The 21,666-nt window shown below is 43.0% G+C and overlaps 1 protein-coding gene and 1 pseudogene across 1 annotated transcript; one reads left to right on the plus strand and one right to left on the minus strand.

Annotated features, from left to right (window-relative positions):
• Positions 1 to 659: 659 nt before the first annotated feature.
• Positions 660 to 1,958, minus strand: LOC111961438 (EKC/KEOPS complex subunit TP53RK-like; annotated as a pseudogene).
• A 447-nt stretch (positions 1,959 to 2,405) lies between these two features.
• slc2a10 (solute carrier family 2 member 10) lies at positions 2,406 to 15,188 on the plus strand. Its single transcript, XM_023984747.2, has 7 exons — positions 2,406 to 2,520; positions 3,561 to 3,643; positions 4,479 to 5,756; positions 6,423 to 6,545; positions 14,229 to 14,364; positions 14,475 to 14,574; positions 14,885 to 15,188. The coding sequence occupies exons 2-6, from the start codon at positions 3,640 to 3,642 to the stop codon at positions 14,572 to 14,574; spliced, it is 1,641 nt and encodes a 546-aa protein (XP_023840515.1). The 5' UTR covers positions 2,406 to 2,520; positions 3,561 to 3,639; the 3' UTR covers positions 14,885 to 15,188.
• Positions 15,189 to 21,666: the final 6,478 nt, after the last annotated feature.

Consider the following 21,666-nt stretch of genomic DNA (forward strand, 5'->3'; position numbering starts at 1 on the left):
GGAGAGCAATTCTGAAAGTAAACAATTACACGCCTATCTCAGTCATGTGATTTCCCAGCTCCAATTGAAACAGGAAAGCTCATAAAAGATCCCAAGTAAGGCCTTCCTTACATAACAAGGAATATGATTGTGGGCCATCAGAAAGGCACAATAGAAATTGGATTGAGAAATCATTGCCTGCCTGCACACCGTGTGGGGCAGAATGAAGAACCTCATTCTAGATTCTCATCACATTGAATTAACCAGTGAAAGAAGTGGTCCTCTGTAGTTCAGTTGGTAGAGCATAGTGCTTGCAACACCAGAATAGTGGGTTTGATCCACCACCCATCCTTAGAATGCATGACTGAGTCACTTTGGATGAAAGAGTCTGCTAAATAGCGTATATTATTATGTCAGGAAAAAACACAAACCAATAAAGCCAAGGGTCTTTTATTTCAATAAATATTTGTAGTAACATAACATTGTCGGACCAACAGCTTCTTCACCGTCTATGCCTATATGCTACCATCTAAATATCAAATAGAACACTTAACAAATCAGTGCCAAACGGGCCATGTCCTTTTTTTTTWWTTTGTAAAAAAAAATGTAACTAGGCAAATCAGTTAAGAAAAAATCTTATTTTCAATGACGGCCTAGGAACAGTGGGTTAACTGCCTGTTCAGGGGCAGAATGATAGATTTGTACCTTGTCAGCTCGGGGATTTGAACTTCCAACCTCTCGGTTACTAGTCCAACTCTCTAACCACAAGGCTACCCTACCGCACCAGGGTTGTAAATGCATTGGTACAAACWATCTCATAGGTTCCCTTTAACAGACCATCGACCTCTTTCTCCCACTCACCCGAACTTTGTCAAGCTTATTGACARCGGCGTGGGGCTTCTTGGACAAGGCTGCGTAGGCCTTCAGCAGCTTCTCTAACAGAACCTCTGTGTTGGGGTGGGTGCTCAGGAAAACTTTCTCCAGCACGTACATGTCCACTCCCTTGTCCTCGGGCAAGGCCGATATGTAGCTCAGGCCAAAGTCTATGAAGACCAGCTCTGTCTCTCCACTCTGAGCTTCAGCAGCATGTTGGACGTGGTCAAGTCTCCATGGACGACGTCCTCGTCATCCATTTTGGCCCGAATCCGACCCATCTTCTTAGCGAGCTGTTCCAGGCGGTCCTCTGGGATTTTCTGGGTGGAGGAGAGCTGCGTGGAGGCGATGTGGTCTCTAACGGTGATGTAGCCCACAATGTCTTCAAGAAAGATGCAGTGGGAGGTGTAGTCTACAAAGTAGACGACTGGTGCAGATATGCCTGGAGAGAGAGAAAGAGGGTGAGAGAGAGAGGAACCGAGAGAGAGAGAGAGAGAGAGAGAGAGAGAGAGAGAGAGAGGAATATTAGACACTATTATTAGACACCGTATACCACGGGTATGACAAAACATTTATTATTTTTACGTTGGTAACCAGTTTATAATGCAATAAGGCACCTCGGACTTTGGTGTATATGGCCAATATACCACGGTTAAGGGCTGTATGCAGGTACAGTCCTTAGCCGTGGTATATTGGCCATATACCACAATCCCTTGGGCCATTTTGCTTAAATATATTATTTGATATGTATGCCCTCACATAAATAAGATAGAATTCTTATCATATAGACCTTGCAATCATCAACATCCTGTAAATTGGAAGTATTTCACAGTTGTCCAGCTCACAAAGACACCATGGCAACACCTCTGCAGTTCGGTGCAGCTCTGCAACTTCAATTTATTTCATGATTTGAAACCATGTAGATCCCCAGCAGTCACTCAACAGCGAAGTATTGCACCGGGTACCTATACAATTTAGGAAACCTTTATTTTACAATGGTCGGCCCAAAAACGTCCCCGATATACACRAGCTTCTGCACCCTGTTTCATCAGTTCTATTTTCTTGAGAAACTGCAGGAGGGCCACGCTGTTCGCCTCAACAGCCATGTTTTCAAATCACTGTTTTTTTCTGCTTGCAAAACTCTTGCACAATTGCAAGTATTTAAAAGTTCTGCCACCCTTAGTTTCGGTGTAAAACTGACAGGGATATTTCAACAGTCGAAATTTAAAGAATGGAGATTCAGCCAGGTCACAGATGCTATCACTATCACATCTGTAGGAATAATTCATGACGGCAAATGATAGCCTACTGCGAGGTTTATACATTTTTTGTAAAATAACTATCACACATTACGTTTTTCCATACGTGTTGTCATTCATATGGGCTTAATCGATTTATGGGCCTACAATTTTCCAACGATAGTTTCACTAAGTGAAGCATGGGAAAAGTTTCATTAGGAGTTCGATTTCCTTGGAATATTTTAAATGTTGTCGAGATGTCGGCCCCTGGTGTCAAAAGTTTGAAATGGAGTCTCTTGCAATTTGAGACTTGCAATTTGAGACGCTTTTCTCTGCCACGTAGCTTCAACTTCCTGAAATGTAAAGTCATACATTGTGTTGCTCCGAAGTTAACCAAATTCATCTTCACCAGAAACATTGTAACAACATGGTAAGCAAATTTACTACAAAAAGGCTACAAAAAACAAATCATCTTAGTCATTGCCTTACGTAAATGAGTGCACTCGAGCGCGTTCTCTGAAGTTTAACGGGATACTTGCCTTTGAGAGTCTATCCGCATGATGGGAAATCGTAAACTTGGTTTTAACTCKTCGTTTCTTCTTTGATTTTAACTTTCAACCAATTTTGGTAAGGGTAGTTAATGTATGTAGTCTACTGTCTAGTCTGTATCTGTGCTTTAGCCTATTAATTAATATGCGAACATTCAATAACGGTATTCCATGATAGCAAGGATGCCTACCGTCCAAAAATGTACAATCAAGCAATAGTTTATTTTACACTTCTGATATGATAAAGATAAAACATACTGGTGTTTTACTGATAAGCACATCAACAATGGCAACAGGTAAAATAGTGGTGAATATCATAAGTMTTTTGTACCTTCAATGTATTTCTTATTTTCCATATAGCCATTAGTATGAACCATATAGGCCTGTTTGTTTTGAGCATGCAATAAAACTGGTGTTTGGATGGTGACAAAATATAATGGAATGGAATATAATATTATTATACTGTACATTAAATAGAATAGATGGGATATAATAGATTAAAGGCCTTATACTTAATGTATTACCGTTATTCTAAATGAAACAACTCTGCTACAGTATTTTGAAAGGACATGTTAAATTCATCAATGCATTGTCATCTCCTCTCTGCAGCCTATTTGCAAGGAATATTACATTTGCTACCAGTGCATAAGGGGCTTTTTCCAAACAGAAAAGGAGCAATGATCTGATTAACGGCCAGAGTGCATTTTGTTGAGGCAATCTCAAGTGGTCTTGTCTAATGAAATCAGTGGCATAAACAGGGGAGTTGTCATGACTACAGAGCTGTGCCGCCTCTTGCGCTCGCTGTCTTGTTCATGCGCCGCAGGACGTCTCCTTTTGGGCGCGCGAGGTCATAAGCGTTTTATTTCTCTATTTATAAACATCATTTTTTATGTTTCATGGATTATTTTTGCTTCTGTTTTAGAGGCGAGAAATATCAACATGGACTGAGCCTTGCTTTAACTGAAATGTGTTTTTAGTTGAAGGAATAGCAACTCAATATTATGGGTAAGTTATTTTGATTATTTCAACCTAATTATCTTACAACATCAAGGCAAGCTGTTATGAAATGACACAAAATAACTTATGGGACCACGAATTGTAAAATCCAGGTGAAAAATTTGCACATTGCCACTATGTTCTACTGTCCAGCTCCTGTTATTTCATTGGATGTGCATAAAACCCAATTATGTACATACATATATATATATATATATATATCTCATATATCTCATTGGTAAAACCCCTTCATGAAATAAAACCATGTGGCATAGAAAATACATACAATTTTTTTTGCCTGAATATACAACCACTAACAACTAAAATAATGTAGATGTACAGTAGTGCCTAATAGTACATGAATGCAATACTTATGCATATGCAGAAGTGTCAAAAAAACTACGTTATCATCATTGAAGACACCGCTTTGTAGAGTTTACAACCATTATCCTGGAGTTTTGTAAGATTAATCAGAAATAGATATTGCATATAAAACATGTATACCTGGACATGAAGAACATAATCAATTATTCATGTCCTTTCTCCAAACATGAACATACATTTRAATAGTGAATGTTTCTTCTATGGGACACAGAATATGTATAATAAGCAAATTTTTTAGCTGCTTTACTAAATGTCCTCTATATAGGCACACATTCAGTAATATGAAAATAGACACAAATGATTACATAGTGTTGCACCTTAATATGTTTTACCTTCTGTGGAAACCATTATCAATTGTATCACATCATCCAAGGATCATTCAAATGTTAACGAGATKAATCCTATACTCACATAATGAATTGTATAATTATATACTCCAAACCTTTTTCTTCTTCCCTAGGTTGCTCAACCCTGGCCCTCTCCAGTGTGGTGTCCACACTTGGTGGCCTGGTCTTTGGCTACGAGCTGGGGATTATCTCCGGGGCTCTCCTCCAGCTCCAGGCCGAGTTCCGACTCACTTGTGTCCAGCAGGAGGCTGTGGTCAGTGCCCTTCTGATCGGGGCCTTGCTGGCCTCCCTGGTCGGTGGGTGGCTGATCGACCGCTACGGCCGGAGGAACTCCATCCTCCACAGCAACGTCCTCATCCTGGCCGGGAGTTTGATTCTGGTCAGCAACTCTTACTTGGCACTGGTGGTGGGTAGAATCACAGTGGGCTTCGCCATGTGCATCTCCTCCATGTCCTGCTGTATCTTTGTATCGGAGATGGTCACACCCAAGCACAGAGGTTTTTTGGTGACTCTGTACGAAGTTGGTATCACCGTGGGCATCCTGGGAGCTTACGCCGTAAACTATATCCTGTCGGATGCCAGGCAGGGATGGAAGTATATGTTTGGGTTAGCCATCGTGCCTACTTTGGCTCAGTTTGTCTCCATTTGGTTTCTCCCGTCCAATGCCGGAACACCTGCAGTAGGCCAAAGGGCAGGTGCTCAAAGCCAAAGAGGTCTTATTCACTCCATTGAGAATCACAAAGTGGAGAATTCGGCACATGTTTCCAACATACTCGATAACCCACAGTACAGCTTTCTGCACCTCTTTCAACAGAAGGACAACATGAGGACTAGGACTACCATTGCGCTAGGCTTGGTGATCTTTCAGCAGTTCACAGGTCAGCCCAATGTACTCTTCTACTCCTCAACCATCTTTCATTCAGTGGGCTTCAAGAGCAATGCCTCGGCAGTGCTGGCGTCCTTGGGCTTGGGGGTAGTCAAGGTGATCGCCACCTTGGTCTCCATGGTGTTTGCCGATAGGGTTGGCAGGAGGCCTCTGCTCATTGGTGGATGTACAGTAATGTCCGTGTGTTTGATCACCATAGGACTTTTGAGCGGGCGTTCAGTGGTCAACACCAAGACACCCTGTAATGCTGGGGATTATGTCAATAACAGCACACCCCTATTACAGCTAACGGTGGAAAATCAATCAAGCTTTGACATTTCTGTCAGTCAACGCCTTGGACTTCACGATAGGACCGAAGTAAGGCATATCGCTTACGATGCTGAGAGATCCTTAGGTACTTTGATGCCAGTGGCTTCTCCAGCTGTCCACAATGGAGTGGTTAACTGGATCATTTTACTCTGTATGATGGCAGTCGTCAGTGCATACTCAATTGGATTTGGACCAAGTAAGTACTTTCTCCTAGGATTATTCATAATTATCGTATTTTCTGGCAAATTATCTAAATGTGGGGCCTCCCGGGTGGCACAGTGGTCTAGAGCACTGCATCGCAGTGCTAGCTGTGCCACCAGAGACTCTGGGTTCAAGCCCAGGCTCTGTCGCAGCCGGCCACGACCGGAAGGTCCATTGGGCGACGCACAATTGGCCTAGCGTCGTCCGGGTTAGAGAGGGTTTGGCCGGTAGGGATATCCTTGTCTCATCGCGCACTAGCGACTCCTGTGGCGGGCCGGGCGCAGTGCACGCTAACCAGGTCGCCAGGTGAACAGTGTTTCCTCCGACACATTGGTGCGGCTGGCCTGTGGGTTGGATGCGCGCTGTGTTAAGAAGCAGGGCGGCTTGGTTGGGTTGTGTTTCGGAGGACGCATGGCTTTCGACCTTCGTCTCTTCCGAGCCCGTACGGGAGTTGTAGCGATGAGACAAGATAGTGACTACTAACAATTGGATACTACGAAATTGGGGAGAAAAGGGGGTAAAAATTCAAAAATAAAAAGATTATCTAAATGTGGGGCCACAAGATTATTGTTAAGCTTAGCTAGAACTTGCTTTTGACAATCATATGGTGTTGTCTTGTGAATGACTAGAGGTTAACGTTTGTGAATTTTCCGTTGCATAGTGACCTGGCTCATTTTGAGTGAAATATTTCCTGCTGCGGTCAGAGGGAGAGCGTTTGCCTTCACTAACTGCTTCAACTGGGCTGCCAACTTAATTGTCACATTCTCCTTCTTGAATGTCATCAGTAAGTGTCTACCTCTATGAATTCACATTCAATCAAGTCTGGTTTGCTACAATGCATTCGGAAAGTATTCATACCACTTGACTTTTTCCACATTTTGTTACGTTACAGCCATATTCTAAAATTGATTAAATATTTTTTCCCCTCATCAGTCTACACACAATACCCCATAATGACAAAGCGAAAACTATGTTTTTAGAATTGTTGCACATTTATTAAAAATAACATTTTAAAATACCTTATTTATATAATTATTCAGACCCTTTGCTAAGAGACTCGAAATTGAGCTCAGGTGCATCCTGTTTCCATTGATCATCCTTGAGATGTTTCTACAACTTGATTGGTGTCAACCTGTGGTAAATTCAATTGATTGGACATGATTTGGAAAGGCACACGCCTGTCTATATAAGGTCCCACAGTTGACAGTGCATGTCAGAGCAAAAACCAAGCCATGAGATTCTCTGGTCTGATGAAACCAAGATTGAACTCTTTGGAGGAAACCTGGCACCATCCCTACGGTGAAGCATCGTGGTTGCAGCATCATGCTGTGGGGATGTTTTTCAGCTGCAGGGACTAGGAGAACAGTCAGGATTGAGGGAAAGATGAACGGAGCAAAGTACAGCAAGATCCTTGATGAAAACCTGCTCCAGAGCGCTCAAGGCCTCACACTGTGGCGAAGGTTCACCTTCCAACAGGACAACGACCCTAAGCACACAGCTGAGACAATGCAGGAGTGGCTTCTCTGAATGTCCTTAAGTGGACCAGCCGGAGCCTTGATGAGAACCCAATCGAACATCTCTGGAGAGACCTGAAAATAGCTGTGCAGCGACGCTCCCCATCCAATCTGACAGCGCTTGAGAGGATCTGGAGAGAAGAATGGGAGAAACTCTGCAAATACAGGTGTGCCAAGCTTGTAGCGTCATACCCAAGAAGACTCGAGGCTGTAATCGCTGCCAAAGGGGCTTCAACAAAGTACTGAGTAAAGGGTCTGAATACTTATGTATTTCTAAAAACCTATTTTTGCTTTTTCATTATGGGGTATTGTGTGTAGATTGATGAGAAATAAAACACAATTTAATCAATTTTAGAATAAGGCTGTAWYGTAACAAATGTGGAAAAAGTCAAGGGGTCTGAATACTTTCCGAATGTACTGTATATAATGCCAGTCAAAAGTTTGGACACACCTACTCATTCAAGGGTTAAACAAATCAAAATATATTTTATATTTGAGATTCTTCAAATAGCCACCCCTTTTCTTGATGACAGCTTTACACACTATTAGCATTCTCTCAACCATCTTCATGAGGTAGTCACCTGGAATGCATTTCAATTAACAGGTGTGCCTTGTTAAAAGTTCATTTGTGGAATATTTTTCCTTAATGCGTTTGAGCCAATCAGTTGTGTTGTGACAAGGTAGGGGTGGTATAGAGAAGATAGCCCTATTTGGTAATAGACCAAGTGCATATTATGGCAAGAACAGATCAAATAAGCAAAGAGAAACGACAGTTCATCATTACTTTAAGACATGAAGGAAAGTAAATTCGGAAAATTTCAAGAACTTTGAAAGTTTCTTCAAGTGCACTCGCAAAAACCATCAAGCGCTATGATGAAAATGGCTCTCATGAGGACTGCCACAGGAAAGGAAGACACAGAGTTACTTTTGCTGCAGAGGATAAGTTCATTAGAGTTACCAGCCTCAGAAATTGCAGCCCAAATAAATGCTTCACAGAGTTCAAGTAACAAACACATCTCAACATCAACTGTTCAGAGGAGACTTCGTGAATCAGGRCTTCATGGTCGAATTGTTGCAAAGAAACCACTACTAAAGGACACCAATAAGAAGAAGAGACTTGCTTGGGCCAAGAAACACGAGCAATGGACATTAGACCGGTGGAAATCTGTCCTTTGAGTCCAAATTAGAGATTTTTGATTCCAACCGCCGTGTCTTTGTAAAACACAGAGTAGGTGAACAGATGATCTCCGCATGTGTGGTTCCCACCGTGACGCATGTAGGAGCGAAGATGGCGCCGGAGGAGATGGCCACCGTTTTACGGTCTCAATTATGTTGTACATAATGTTTCTGCAACCGTATCTTACGGCAGAAAATATCTTCTAGATATCAGGACAGCGATCACTCACCTCGGATTAGACTAAGATTTTTTTCAACAACAACAGCAGCAAGCAGGACTCACACGATATTCTCCAAACACCCCACAGGGCAGACATCCCAATTATTCGCAAAAGGAAGCGACATAGAGGAAGAAGAGCCGGGTGCCTCGTCCGGACCCGCAGAAGGCAACTAGGAAAGCTGCCGTTACCGTCAATATTACTCGCCAACGTGCAATCATTGGACAATAAACTAGACGAGGTACGATCACGAATATCCTACCAACGGGACATCAAAAACTGTAATATCCTATGTTTCACGGAATCGTGGCTGAATGACGACATGGATATTCAGCTAGCGGGATACACGCTGCACCGGCAGGATAGAACAGCACACTCCGGTAAGACCAGGGGGGGCGGTCTGTGCATATTTGTAAACAACAGCTGGTGCACGAAATCTAAGGAAGTCTCTAGATTTTGCTCGCCTGAAGTAGAGTATATTATGATAAATTGCAGGCCACACTACTTGCCTAGAGAGTTCTCAGCTATACTTTTCGTGGCTGTTTATTTACCACCACAGACAGATGCCGGCACTAAGACCGCACTCAGCCAGCTGTATAAGGAAATAAGCAAACAGGAAACCACTCACCCAGAGGCGGTGCTCCTAGTGGCCAGAGACTTTAATGCAGGGAAACTTAAATCAGTTCTACCAAATCTCTATCAACATGTTAAATGTGCAACCAGAGGGAAGAAAATTCTAGATCACCTGTACTCCACACACAGAGATGCGTACAGAGCTCTCCCTCGCCCTCCATTTGGTAAATCTGACCACAACTCTATCCCCCTTAATTCCTGCTTAAAAGTAAAAAATTAAAGCAGGAAGCACCAGTGACTCGGTCTATAAAAAAATGGTCAGATGAAGCAGATGCTAAACTACAGGACTGTTTTGCTATCACAGACTGGAACATGTTCCGGGATTCTTCCGATGACATTGAGGAATACACCACATCAGTCACTGGCTTTATCAATAAGTGCATTGAGGACGTCGTCCCCACAGTGACTGTACGTACATACCCCAACCAGAAGCCATGGATTACAGGCAACATTCGCACTGAGCTAAAGGGTAGAGCTGCCGCTTTCAAGGTGCGGGACTCTAACCCGGAAGTTTACAAGAAATCCCGCTATACCCTGCGACGAACCATCAAACAGGCAAAGCGTCAATACAGGGCTAAGATTGAATCATACTACACCGGCTGCGACGCTCGTCGGATATGGCAGGGCTTGCAAACTATTACAGACTACAAAGAGAAGCACAGCCGCGAGCTGCCCAGTGACACGAGCCTACCAGACGAGCTAAATCACTTCTATGCTCGCTTCGAGGCAAGCAACACTGAGGCATGCATGAGAGCATCAGCTGTTCCGGACGACTGTGTGATCACGCTCTCCGTAGCCGACGTGAGTAAGACCTTTAAACAGGTCAACATTCACAAGGCTGCGGGGCCAGATGGATTACCAGGTCGTGTGCTCCGGGCATGTGCTGACCAACTGGCAGGTGTCTTCACTGACATTTTCAACATGTCCCTGATTGAGTCTGTAATACCAACATGCTTCAAGCAGACCACCATAGTCCCTGTGCCCAAGAACACAAAGGCCACCTGCCTAAATGACTACAGACCTGTGGCACTCACGTCCGTAGTTTTGAAGTGCTTTGAAAGGCTGGTAATGGCTCACATCAACACCATTATCCCAGAAACCCTAGACCCACTCCAATTTGCATACCGCCCAAACAGATCCACAGATGATGCAATCTCTATTGCACTCCACACTGCCCTTTCCCACCTGGACAAAAGGAACACCTATGTGAGAATGCTATTCATTGACTACAGCTCAGCGTTCAACACCATAGTACACTCAAAGCTCATCACTAAGCTAAGGAACCTGGGACTAAACACCTCCCTCTGCAACTGGATCCTGGACTTCCTGACGGGCCGYCCCCAGGTGGTGAGGGAAGGTAGCAACACATCTGCCACGCTGATCCTCAACACTGGAGCTCCCCAGGGGTGCGTGCTCAGTCCCCTCCTGTACTCCCTGTTCACCCACGACTGCATGGCCAGGCACGACATTCTCATCCCCATTCTCATCGACGGGGCTGTAGTGGAGAAGGTTGAGTGCTTCTTATTCCTTGGTGTCCACATCAACAACAAACTAGAATGGTCCAAACACACCAAGACAGTCGTGAAGAGGGCACGACAAAGCCTATTCCCCCTCAGGAAACTAAAAAGATTTGGCATGGGTCCTGAGATCCTCAAAAGGTTCTACAGCTGCAACATCGAGAGCATCCTGACCGGTTGCATCACTGCCTGGTACGGCAATTGCACGGCCTCCGACCGCAAGGCACTTCAGAGGGTAGTGCGTACGGCCCAGTACATCACTGGGGCAAAGCTGCCTGCCATCCAGGACCTCTACACCAGGCGGTGTCAGAGGAAGGCCCTGAAAATTGTCAAAGACCCCAGCCACCCCAGTCATAGACTGTTCTCTCTACTACCGCATGGCAAGCGATACCGGAGTGCCAAGTCTAGGACAAAAAGGCTTCTCAACAGTTTTTACCCCCAAGCCATAAGACTCCTGAACAGGTAACCACATGGTTACCCGGACTATTTGCATTGTGTGCCCCCCCAACCCCTCTTTTACACTGCTGCTACTCTGTTTATCTTATATGCATAGTCACTTTAACTATACATTCATGTACATACTACCTCAATTGGCCCGACCAACCAGTGCTCCCGCACATTGGCTAACCGGGCTATCTGCAATGTGTACCACCACCCGCCAACCCCTCTTTTTACGCTACTGCTACTCTCTTTTCATCATATATGCATAGTCACTTTAACCATACTCACATGTACATACTACCTCAATAAGCCTCACTAACCGGTGTTTGTATATAGCCTTGCTACWCTTATTTTCAAATGTCTTTTTACTGTTGTTTTATTTCTTTACTTACCTACACACACCCACACACATTTTTTTTCTCCGCACTATTGGTTAGAGCCTGTAAGTAAGCATTTCACTGTAAGGTCTACTACACCTGTTGTATTCGGCACACGTGACAAATAAACTTTGATTTGATTTGATGGTGTGGGGGTGCTTTGCTGGTGACACTGTCAGTGATTTATTTAGAATTCAAGGCACACTTAACCAGCATGGCTATCACAGCATTCTGCAGCGATACGCCATCCCATCTGGTTTGCAATTAGTGGGACTATCATTTGTTTTCCAACAGGAAAGACTATGGCACCGATAGAGATGGCAGCTTCGCTTCAAGTCCTTAGGAAACTGTGTAGTATTTTGTTTTTTTATGTATTATTTCTTACATTGTTAGCCCAGAAAACCTCAAGTGTTATTACTTATAGCCGGGAAGAACTATTAGATATCAGAGAGACGTCAACTTACCAGCACAACCAGCACTATGACCAGGAATACGACTGTCCCAAAGCGGATCCTTAGTCTGCACCTCCCAGGGCATTTGAACTGATTCCCGAGGCAGACCCAAAACAAAGCAGTCGGAGGAGAGGGTGCCGGAGCGGTCTTCTAGTGAGGCTTCGGATGCGCGCACACCACCCACCGCTTCTGAGTATATTACTTGCTAATGTCCATTCCCTAGTTAACAAAGTCAACAAARTTAGGGCAAGAGTTGCTTTCCAAAGAGATATCCGGGATTGTAACATACTCTGTTACATGGACACATGATTAGCTGGGGACATGCTGTCGGAGTCTGTACAGCCAACGGGATTTTCAGTGCATCRCGCTGACAGGAACAAACATCTCTCTGGTAAGAAGATGTTTGTATCTCCCAAGAGAACTCTCCTCGGTTATCGTCACAGCCGTGTATATCTCCCCGCAAGCGGATATCAAGACTGCCATCAAGGARCTTCACTGGACTTTATGCAAACTGGAAACCATATATCCTGAGGCTGCATTTATTGTAGCTGGGGATTTTAACAAAGCTAATCTGAGAACAAAGTTACCTAAATTCTATCAGCATATCTATTGCAGTACACAAGCGAGTAACACACTCGACCACTGCTACTCTAACTTCCACAATGCGCAAACCCTCACTAACTTTTACAGGTGCACAATTGAGAGCATCCTGTCGGGCTGTATCACCGCCCGGTACGGATTGTCTTTATCTTGGCCAGGTCGCAGTTGTAAATGGGAACTTGTTCTCAACTGGCCKACCCGGTTAAATAAAGGTGAAATAAACATTTAAAAAACGGCAACTGCACCGCCCACAACCGCAGGGCTCTCCAAAGGGTGGTGCGGTCTGCACAACGCATCACCGGGGGCAAACTACCTGCCCTCCAGGACACCTACAACACCCGATGTCACAGGAAGGCAAAAAAGATAATCAAGGACAATAACCACCCGAGCCACTACCTGTTCACCCCGCTTCCATCCAGAAGACGAGGTCAGTACAGCTGCATCAAACCTGGGACCGAGAGATTCAGTCAGATTGTTAAACAGCTAGAGCAGAGAGGTGGTTCCCTACCTACAAACTTCATATCAATGGCCACTTTTATAAATGGCACACTAGTCACTTTAATAATGCCACTTTAAGAATGTTTACATATCTCACATTACTCATCTCATATGTWTWTKCGGTATACTATATCCTTCACTATCTATTCTTTACTATCTATTGCATCTTAGCCGCTCTGTCACTTCTCATCCATATATTTTATACTTATATATTCTCATCCCATTCCTTTACTAGATTGTGTGTATTAGGTTTTGTTGTGGAATTTGTTAGATATTAGGTTTTGTTGTGGAATTGTTAGATATTACCTGTTAGATACTGCTGCACTGTCGGATCTAGAAGCATTTCGCTACACTCGCAATAACATCTGCTAACCAATTTGATTTGACTTGAGGACAATGACCCAACACACCTCCAGGCTGTGTAAGGTCTATTTCACCAAGAAGGAGAGTGTTGGAGTGCTGCATCAGATGACCTGGCCTCCACAATCACTCGACCTCAACCCAATTGAGATGGTTTGGGATGAGTTGGACCGCAGAGTGAAGGAAAATCAGCCAACAAGTGCTCAGCATATGTGGGAAGTCATTCAAGACCTTTGGAAAAGCATTCCAGGTGAAGCTGGTTGAGAGAATACCAAGCATGCGCAAAGCTGTCATCAAGGCAAAGGGTGTCTACTTTGAAGAATCTAAAATCTAAAATATATTTTGATTTGTTCAACTCTTTTTTGGTTACTACATGATTCCATATGTTATTTCATCGTTTTGATGTCGTCACTATTATTCTACAATGTAGAAAATAGTAAAAATAAAGAAAAACCCTTGAATGAATAGGTGTGTCCAAACTTTTGACAGGTACTGTATGTGTTGGTATTACGAGCAATGGAAGATGTATCCGATAGGAACATGCTAAAACACTAGGATGCTAGTTCAATCTTCAAAGATTGAACTATATTCCTTTTATGCCGCTCAACCTAGAATGCAGTGCAGTATCTTTAGTTAAAAAGTATCTACCTGGCAATTAAGTTGCTTATGTTTCGTCACCAGATGTGATTGGTTTGTCTGGGACATTCCTTTCTTATGGGCTGATTGGAGTGGGAGCGGTGGTGTTCTTTTACTTCATGTTACCAGAGACCAAAGGGAAATCACTGGAGCAAATAGACAGGGAGCTCTGTTTGAAAAGGTATAACTCAAACTTCAATCTATCATTTTGCAGTAAAAATATAAATGTTATTTTCAACGTGATCTGAAATGCAGTTAGATCTAGGAACATATCTGTTTCTTCTTTTGTAGGGTACACAACAGTGAAGAATGCTGTAACATCCTTAGCAGGAGAATCGCCTCCCCCGGGTATCAAAGAGTGCACATTGTTAGCTCAGCAACCCAATGTTGAGTAAGTCTATCCAAGTGTTACAATCWAAGTATATATATCATTTTTTACACCCTTGCAACCTGACAAACAACGGACTGATGCTAATGTCGGTATTGAAAAGTTGAGCATAGTGATCCGTCCAGCTACCATAGCAGAGCTTACGGCATGACTGAACAATGTTTTATTGCACTGATATTTCAAAYTTATTTTTCTGTCACTTGTTTTCGCAAATGAAAATGAAGCACAATGTTTTTTTGCAAGTCACTCTGCCATTCTACTACCTTTCAATAGTCTGCGAGAAAAATAACAGCAGTTTCCCATTTCCATCAAGAGTCAACCTATACGGGGGTCATCATCTGGCATCACCATCATCAGTTTAGGAGTCTGAGATCGCTGATCCACTGAGGGAGTCTTGCTCTAACCAATGACAATGTTGTCCTATCCTTCATTTTGTTCGATGTAATATGTATAACCCAAGTATGTCTAGCCTACTATGTTTATGTGTGTAAAATGTTTAACCATTTAGAGAACCATAACGTTTTCAAACATTTGTGTCATCCTCAAAGATTTAAATGCATTATCCACGTGTGGTTGTATTGTGTTTGAAATCAAATAAATCTATAACCTCGGTTCCATAGCCGCATGGGGCTCCTTAACTGGGCCTTTACAGCGCAATTGGTGATCTAATCGAATTAGTCATTCAAAGTCGTTAGTCTTTCACGTTCACTAGAATTCATCAAATGGCACTCTGCCAGATTATGAAGCTCTAAAACAGTAGTAATTAAACCTAGCATTACAATAAAAATGTATCATCACTGTCACAATTTCAAACATAGCAAAACGTATCTACAGTGCATTCGGAAAGTATTCAGATCCCTTGACTTTTTCCACATTTTGTTACGTTACATCCTTATTCTACAATGTATTAAATAAAACATGTTCCTCAATCTAAACACAATACCCCATAATGACAAAGTGAAAACAGGTTTTAAAAAATTGTTGCATATTTATTAAAAATCAAAAACACCAGAGTCAGAAGTTTACATATACCTTAGCCAAATACATTTAAACTCAAGTTTTTCACAATTCCTGACATTTATTTCAAGTAAAAATTCCCTGTCTTAGGTCAGTTAGGATCACCACTTTATTTAAAAAATGTGAAATGTCAGAATAATAGTAGAGAGAATGATTTATTTCAGCTTTTATTTCTTTCATCACATTCCCAGTGGGTCAAAAGTTTACATACACTCAATTAGTATTTGGTAGAATGGCCTTTACATTGTTTAACCTGGGTCAAATGTTTCAGGTAGCCTTCCACAAGCTTCCCACAATAAGTTGGGTGAATTTTGACCAATTCCTTCTGACAGAGCTGGTGTAACTGAGTCAGGTTTGTAGGCTCCCTTGCTCACACACGCTTTTTCAGTTCTGCCCACAAATCTTCTATAGGATTGAGTTCAGGGCTTTATGATGGCCACTCCATTCCCTTGACTTTGTTGTCCTTAAGCCATTTTGCCACAACTTTGCTTGCAAGTATGCTTGGGGTCATTGTCCATTTGGAAGACCCATTTGCGACCAAGCTTCAAATTCCTGACTGATGTCTTGAGATGTTGCTTCAATATATCCACATAATTGTCCATCCTCATGATGCCATCTATTTTGTGAAATGCACCAGTCCCTCCTGCAGCAAAGCACCCCCACAACATGATGCTCTCCCACCCCCGTGCTTCACGGTTGGATGGTGTTCTATGGCTTGCAGCCTCCCACTTTTTCCTTCAAACATAACGATGGTCATTATGGCCAAACAGTTCTATTTTTGTTTCATCAGACCAGAGGACATTACTCCAAAAAGTACGATCTTTGTCCCCATGTGCAGGTTATGTCGATATAGGACTTGTTTTACTGTGGATATAGATACTTTTGGACCTGTTTCCTCCAGCATCTTCACAAGGTCCTTTGCTGTTGTTCTGGATTGATTTTCACTTTTCGCACCAAAATACGTTCATCTCTAGAGACAGAACGTGTCTCCTTCCTGAGCGTATGACAGCTGCGTGGTCCCATGGTGTTTATACTTGCGTACTATTGTTGTACAGATGAACGTGGTACCTTCAGGATTTGGAAATTGCTCCCAAGGATGAACCAGACTTGTGGAGGTCTACAATCTTATTTCTGAGGTCTGGCTGATTTCTTTTGATTTTCCCATGATGTCAAGCAAAGAGGCACTGAGTTTGAAGGTAGGCCTTGAAATACATTCACAGGTACACCTCCAATTACATTTACATTTACATTTAAGTCATTTAGCAGACGCTCTTATCCAGAGCGACTTACAAATTGGTGCATTCACCTTATGATGTCCAGTGGAACAACCACTTTACAATAGTGCATCTAACTCTTTTAAGGGGGGTTAGAAGGATTACTTTATCCTATCCTAGGTATTCCTTAAAGAGGTGGGGTTTCAGGTGTCTCCGGAGGTGTGATTGACTCCGCTGACCTGGCGTCGTGAGGGAGTTTGTTCCACCATTGGGGTGCCAGAGAGCGAACAGTTTTGACTGGCTGAGCGGGAACTGTACTTCCTCAGAGGTAGGGAGGCGAGCAGGCCAGAGGTGGATGAACGCAGTGCCCTTGTTTGGGTGTAGGCCTGATCAGAGCCTGAAGGTACGGAGGTGCCGTTCCCCTCACAGCTCCGTAGGCAAGCACCATGGTCTTGTAACGGATGCGAGCTTCAACTGGAAGCCAGTGGAGAGAGCGGAGGAGCGGGGTGACGTGAGAGAACTTGGGAAAGTTGAACACCAACGGGCTGCGGCGTTCTGGATGAGTTGTAGGGGTTTAATGGCACAGGCAGGGAGCCCAGCCAACAGCGAGTTGCAGTAATCCAGACGGAGATGACAAGTGCCTGGATTAGGACCTGCGCCGCTTCCTGCGTGAGGCAAGGTCGTACTCTGCGAATGTTGTAGAGCATGAACCTACAGGAACGGGTCACCGCCTTGATGTTAGTTGAGAACGACAGGGTGTTGTCCAGGATCACGCCAAGGTTCTTAGCACTCTGGGAGGAGGACACAATGGAGTTGTCAACCGTGATGGCGACGATATCATGGAACGGGCAGTCCTTCCCCGGGAGGAAGAGCAGCTCCGTCTTGCCGAGGTTCAGCTTGAGGTGGTGATCATTTTTTTTGACTCAAATTATGTCAATTAACCTATCAGAAGCTTCTAAAGCCATGACATCATTTTCTGGAATTTTCCAAGCTGTTTAAAGGCACAGTCAACTTAGTGTATGTAAACTTCTGACCCACTGGAATTGTGATACAGTGAATTATAAGTGAAATAATCTGTAAACAATTGTTGGAAAAATGACTTGTGTCATGCACAAAGTAGATGTCCAAACCGACTTGCCAAAAGCATCGTTTGTTAACAAGAAATTTGTGGAGTGGTTGAAAAAGGAGTTTTAATGACTCCAACCTAAGTGTATGCAAACTTCCGACTTCAACTGTACATAAGTATTCAGACCCTTTGCCTATGAGACTCGAAATTGAGCTCAGCCGCATCCTGTTTCCATTGATCATACTTGAGATGTTTCTACAACTTGATTGGAGTCCACCTGTGGTAAATTCAATTGATTGGACATGATTTGGAAAGGCACATACCAGTCTATATAAGGTCCCACAGTTGACAGTGCATGTCAGATCAAAAATCAAGCCATGAGGTCGAAGGAATTGTCTGTAGAGCTCTTAGACAGGATTGTGTTGAGGCACAGATCTGGGCAAGTATACCAAAAAACGTCTGCAGCTTTGAAGGTTCCCAAGAACACAGTGGCCTCCATCATTCTTAAATGGAAGACATTTGGAACCACCAAGACTCTTCCTAGAGCTGGCCAAACTGAGAAAGCGGGGGAGAAGGGCCTTGGTCAGAGAGGTGACCAAGAACCCAATGGTCACTCTGACAGAGCTCCAGAGTCTCTCTGTGGAGATGGGAGAACCTACCAGAAGGACAACCATCTCTGCAGCACCCCACCAATCAGGCCTTTATGGTAGAGCCACTCCTCCGTAAAAGGCACATGACAGCCCACTTGGAGTTTGACAAAAGGCACCTAGAGGACTCTGACCAAGAGAAACAAGATTCTCTGGTCTGATGAAACCAAGATTGAAATCTTTGGCCTGAATGCCAAGCGTCACACCTGGAGGAAACCTGGCACCATCCCTACGGTGAAGCATAGTGGTGGCAGCATCATCATGCTCTGGGGATGTTTTTCAGCGGCAGGGACTGGGAGACTAGTCAAGATCGAGTCGCAGATGAAAGGAGCAAAGTACAGAGAGATCCTTGATGAAAACCTGCTCCAGAGTGCTCAAGACCTCAGACTGAGGCGAAGGTTCACCTTACAACAGGACAACAACACTAAGCACACAGCCAAGACAATGCAGGAGTGGCTTCGGAACAAGTCTCTGAATGTCCTTGAGTGGCCCAGCCAGAGCCCAGACTTTAAATCTATGTAGTTCTGTCCTTGAGCTGTTCTTGTCTATAGATGTTCTATGTTCTGTATTGTTTCATGTGGACCCCAGGAAGAGTAGCTGCTGCTTTTGCAACAGCTAATGGGGATCCTAATAAAATACTTGAACCTGATCGAACATCTCTGGAGACCTGAAAATAGCGGTACAGSGAAGCTCCCCATCCAACCTGACAGCGCTTGAGAGGATCTGGAGAGAAGAATGGGAGAAACTCCGCAAATACAGGTGTGCCAAGCTTGTAGCGTCATAACCAAGAAGACCCGAGGCTGTAATCGCTGCCATAGGTGCTTCAACAAAGTAATGAGTAAAAGGACTTATTACTTATGTAAATGTGATATTTTAAAAATACATTATTATAAATGTGTAACTGTTTCTAAAAACCTGTTTATGCTTTGTCATTATGAGGTATTGTGTGTAGATTGATGAGAAAAAAAACTATTTAATACAATTTAGAATAAGGTTGTAACAAAATGTGGAAAAAGGAAGGGGTCTGAATACTTTCCAAATGCACTGTAAGTGACCTCTCAAAAGAATACTAAGGAAAGTAATGTTTGTAAAATCTTACAATCAGGGGACACTGACATTTTTTGCAATACAATCAGATTTACTTGATAAATAAAACACGTGTTTATTAACACATATAAGGACATAAAAATATATACAGTGATGTAAGGACTCAACTTTGTTCATGTATGCATGTATTTTTCATATATTGAGATTTCAAATGGAAAAAAAGGATGCATATGTACAGCAGGGTCTATCCTTACACAAGATTTCCATTTATGGCACTAAAACGCAGGGAAAATGTTACCCCTTCAAGTTCAATACATCTTCCAGTATCTACAGTGGCAAGAAAGTATGTGAACCCTTTGGAATTAACTGGATTTCTGCATAAATTGGTCATCAAATTTGACCTGATCTTCATCTAAGTCACAACATAAACAAACCGTGTGCTTAAACTAATAACACAAATTATTGTATTTTTCTTGTCTATATTGAATACATCATTTAAACATTCACAGTGTAGGTTGGAATGTGAACCACTAGACTAATGACTCCTCCAAAAACTAAATTAAGTCAGGAGTCAGCTAACCTGGAGTCCAATCAATGAGACGAGATTSGAGATGTTGGTTAGAGCTGCCTTGCCCTTTAAAAAACACTCACAGAATTTGAGTTTGCTATTCACAAGAAGCATTGCCTGATGTGAACCATGCCCCGAACAAGAGAGAATTCAGAAGACCTAAGATTAAGAAATGTTGACTTGCATAAAGCTGGAAAAGGTTACAAAAGTATCTCTAAAAGCCTTGATGTTCATCAGTCCACAGTAAGACAAGTTGTCTATAAAATGGAGAAAGTTCAGCACTGTTGCTACTCTCCCTAGGAGTGGCCGTCCAGCAAAGATGACTGCAAGAGCACAGCGCAGAATGCTCAATGAGGTTAAGAAGAATCCTAGAATGTCAGCTAAAGACTTAAAGAAATCTCTGTTGACTAGTCTACAGTACCTAAAACACTAAACAAGAATGCTGTTCATGGCAGAACATCACGGAAGAAGCCACTGCTGTCCAAAAAAAMACATTTCTGCACATCTGAAGTTTGCAAAAGTGCACCTGGATTTTCCACAGCGATACTGGCAAAATATTCTGTGGACAGAAGAAACTACAGTTGAGTTGTTTGAAAGGAACACACAACACTGTGTGGAGAGAAAAAATGCACAGCACACCAACATCAAAACCTCATCCCAACTGTGAAGTATGGTGGAGGGAGCATCATGGTTTGGGGCTGCTTTGCTGCCTCAGGGCCGCGACAGCTTGCTATCATCGACGGAMAAATGAATTCCCAAGTTTATCAAGACATTTTGCAGGAGAATGTAAGGCTATATGTCCACCAATTAAAGCTGAACAGAAGTTGGGTGATGCAACAGGACAACGACCCAAAACACAGAAGTAAATCAACAACAGAATGGCTTCAACAGAAGAAAATACTCCTTCTGGAGTGGCCCAGTCAGAGTCCTGACCTCAATCCGATTGAGATGCTGTGGCATGACCTCAAGAAAGCAATTCACACCAGACATCCCAAGAATATTGCTGAACTGAAACAGTTTTGTAAAGAGGTGGTCCAAAATTCCTCCTGACCGTTGTACAGGTCTGATGCGCAACTACAGAAAGCATTTGGTTGAGGTTATTGCTGCCAAAGGAGGGTCAACCAGTTATTAAATCCAAGGGTTCACATACTTTTTCCACCCTGCACTGTGAATGTTCACACGGTGTGTTCAATAAAGACATGAAAGCGTATAATTGTTTGTGTGTTATTAGTTTAAGCAGACTGTGTATTGTTGTGACCTAGATGAAAATCAGATTTTACCACCAATTTATGCAGAAATCCGGRTATTTCCAAAGGGTGCACATACTTTTTCTTACCACCGTAAGTGTTAGCCAAACAGGTGATCGATCCAAGAAACTTACCCCCGAAACAAACTTAATACAAAAAGAAAACCACTTTCCTCAGCAGATAGATAAACACATTTCAAGCCAACTTAACCAGGACTCCGGTGCCTTCATATTCAGTTGTGATCTTATATCTAACACCATCCATATTTTCTCCACATATAACTTACTCT

Source organism: Salvelinus sp. IW2-2015, linkage group LG1, assembly GCF_002910315.2.
Source record: "Salvelinus sp. IW2-2015 linkage group LG1, ASM291031v2, whole genome shotgun sequence".
NCBI classification, from domain to species: domain Eukaryota; kingdom Metazoa; phylum Chordata; class Actinopteri; order Salmoniformes; family Salmonidae; genus Salvelinus; species Salvelinus sp. IW2-2015.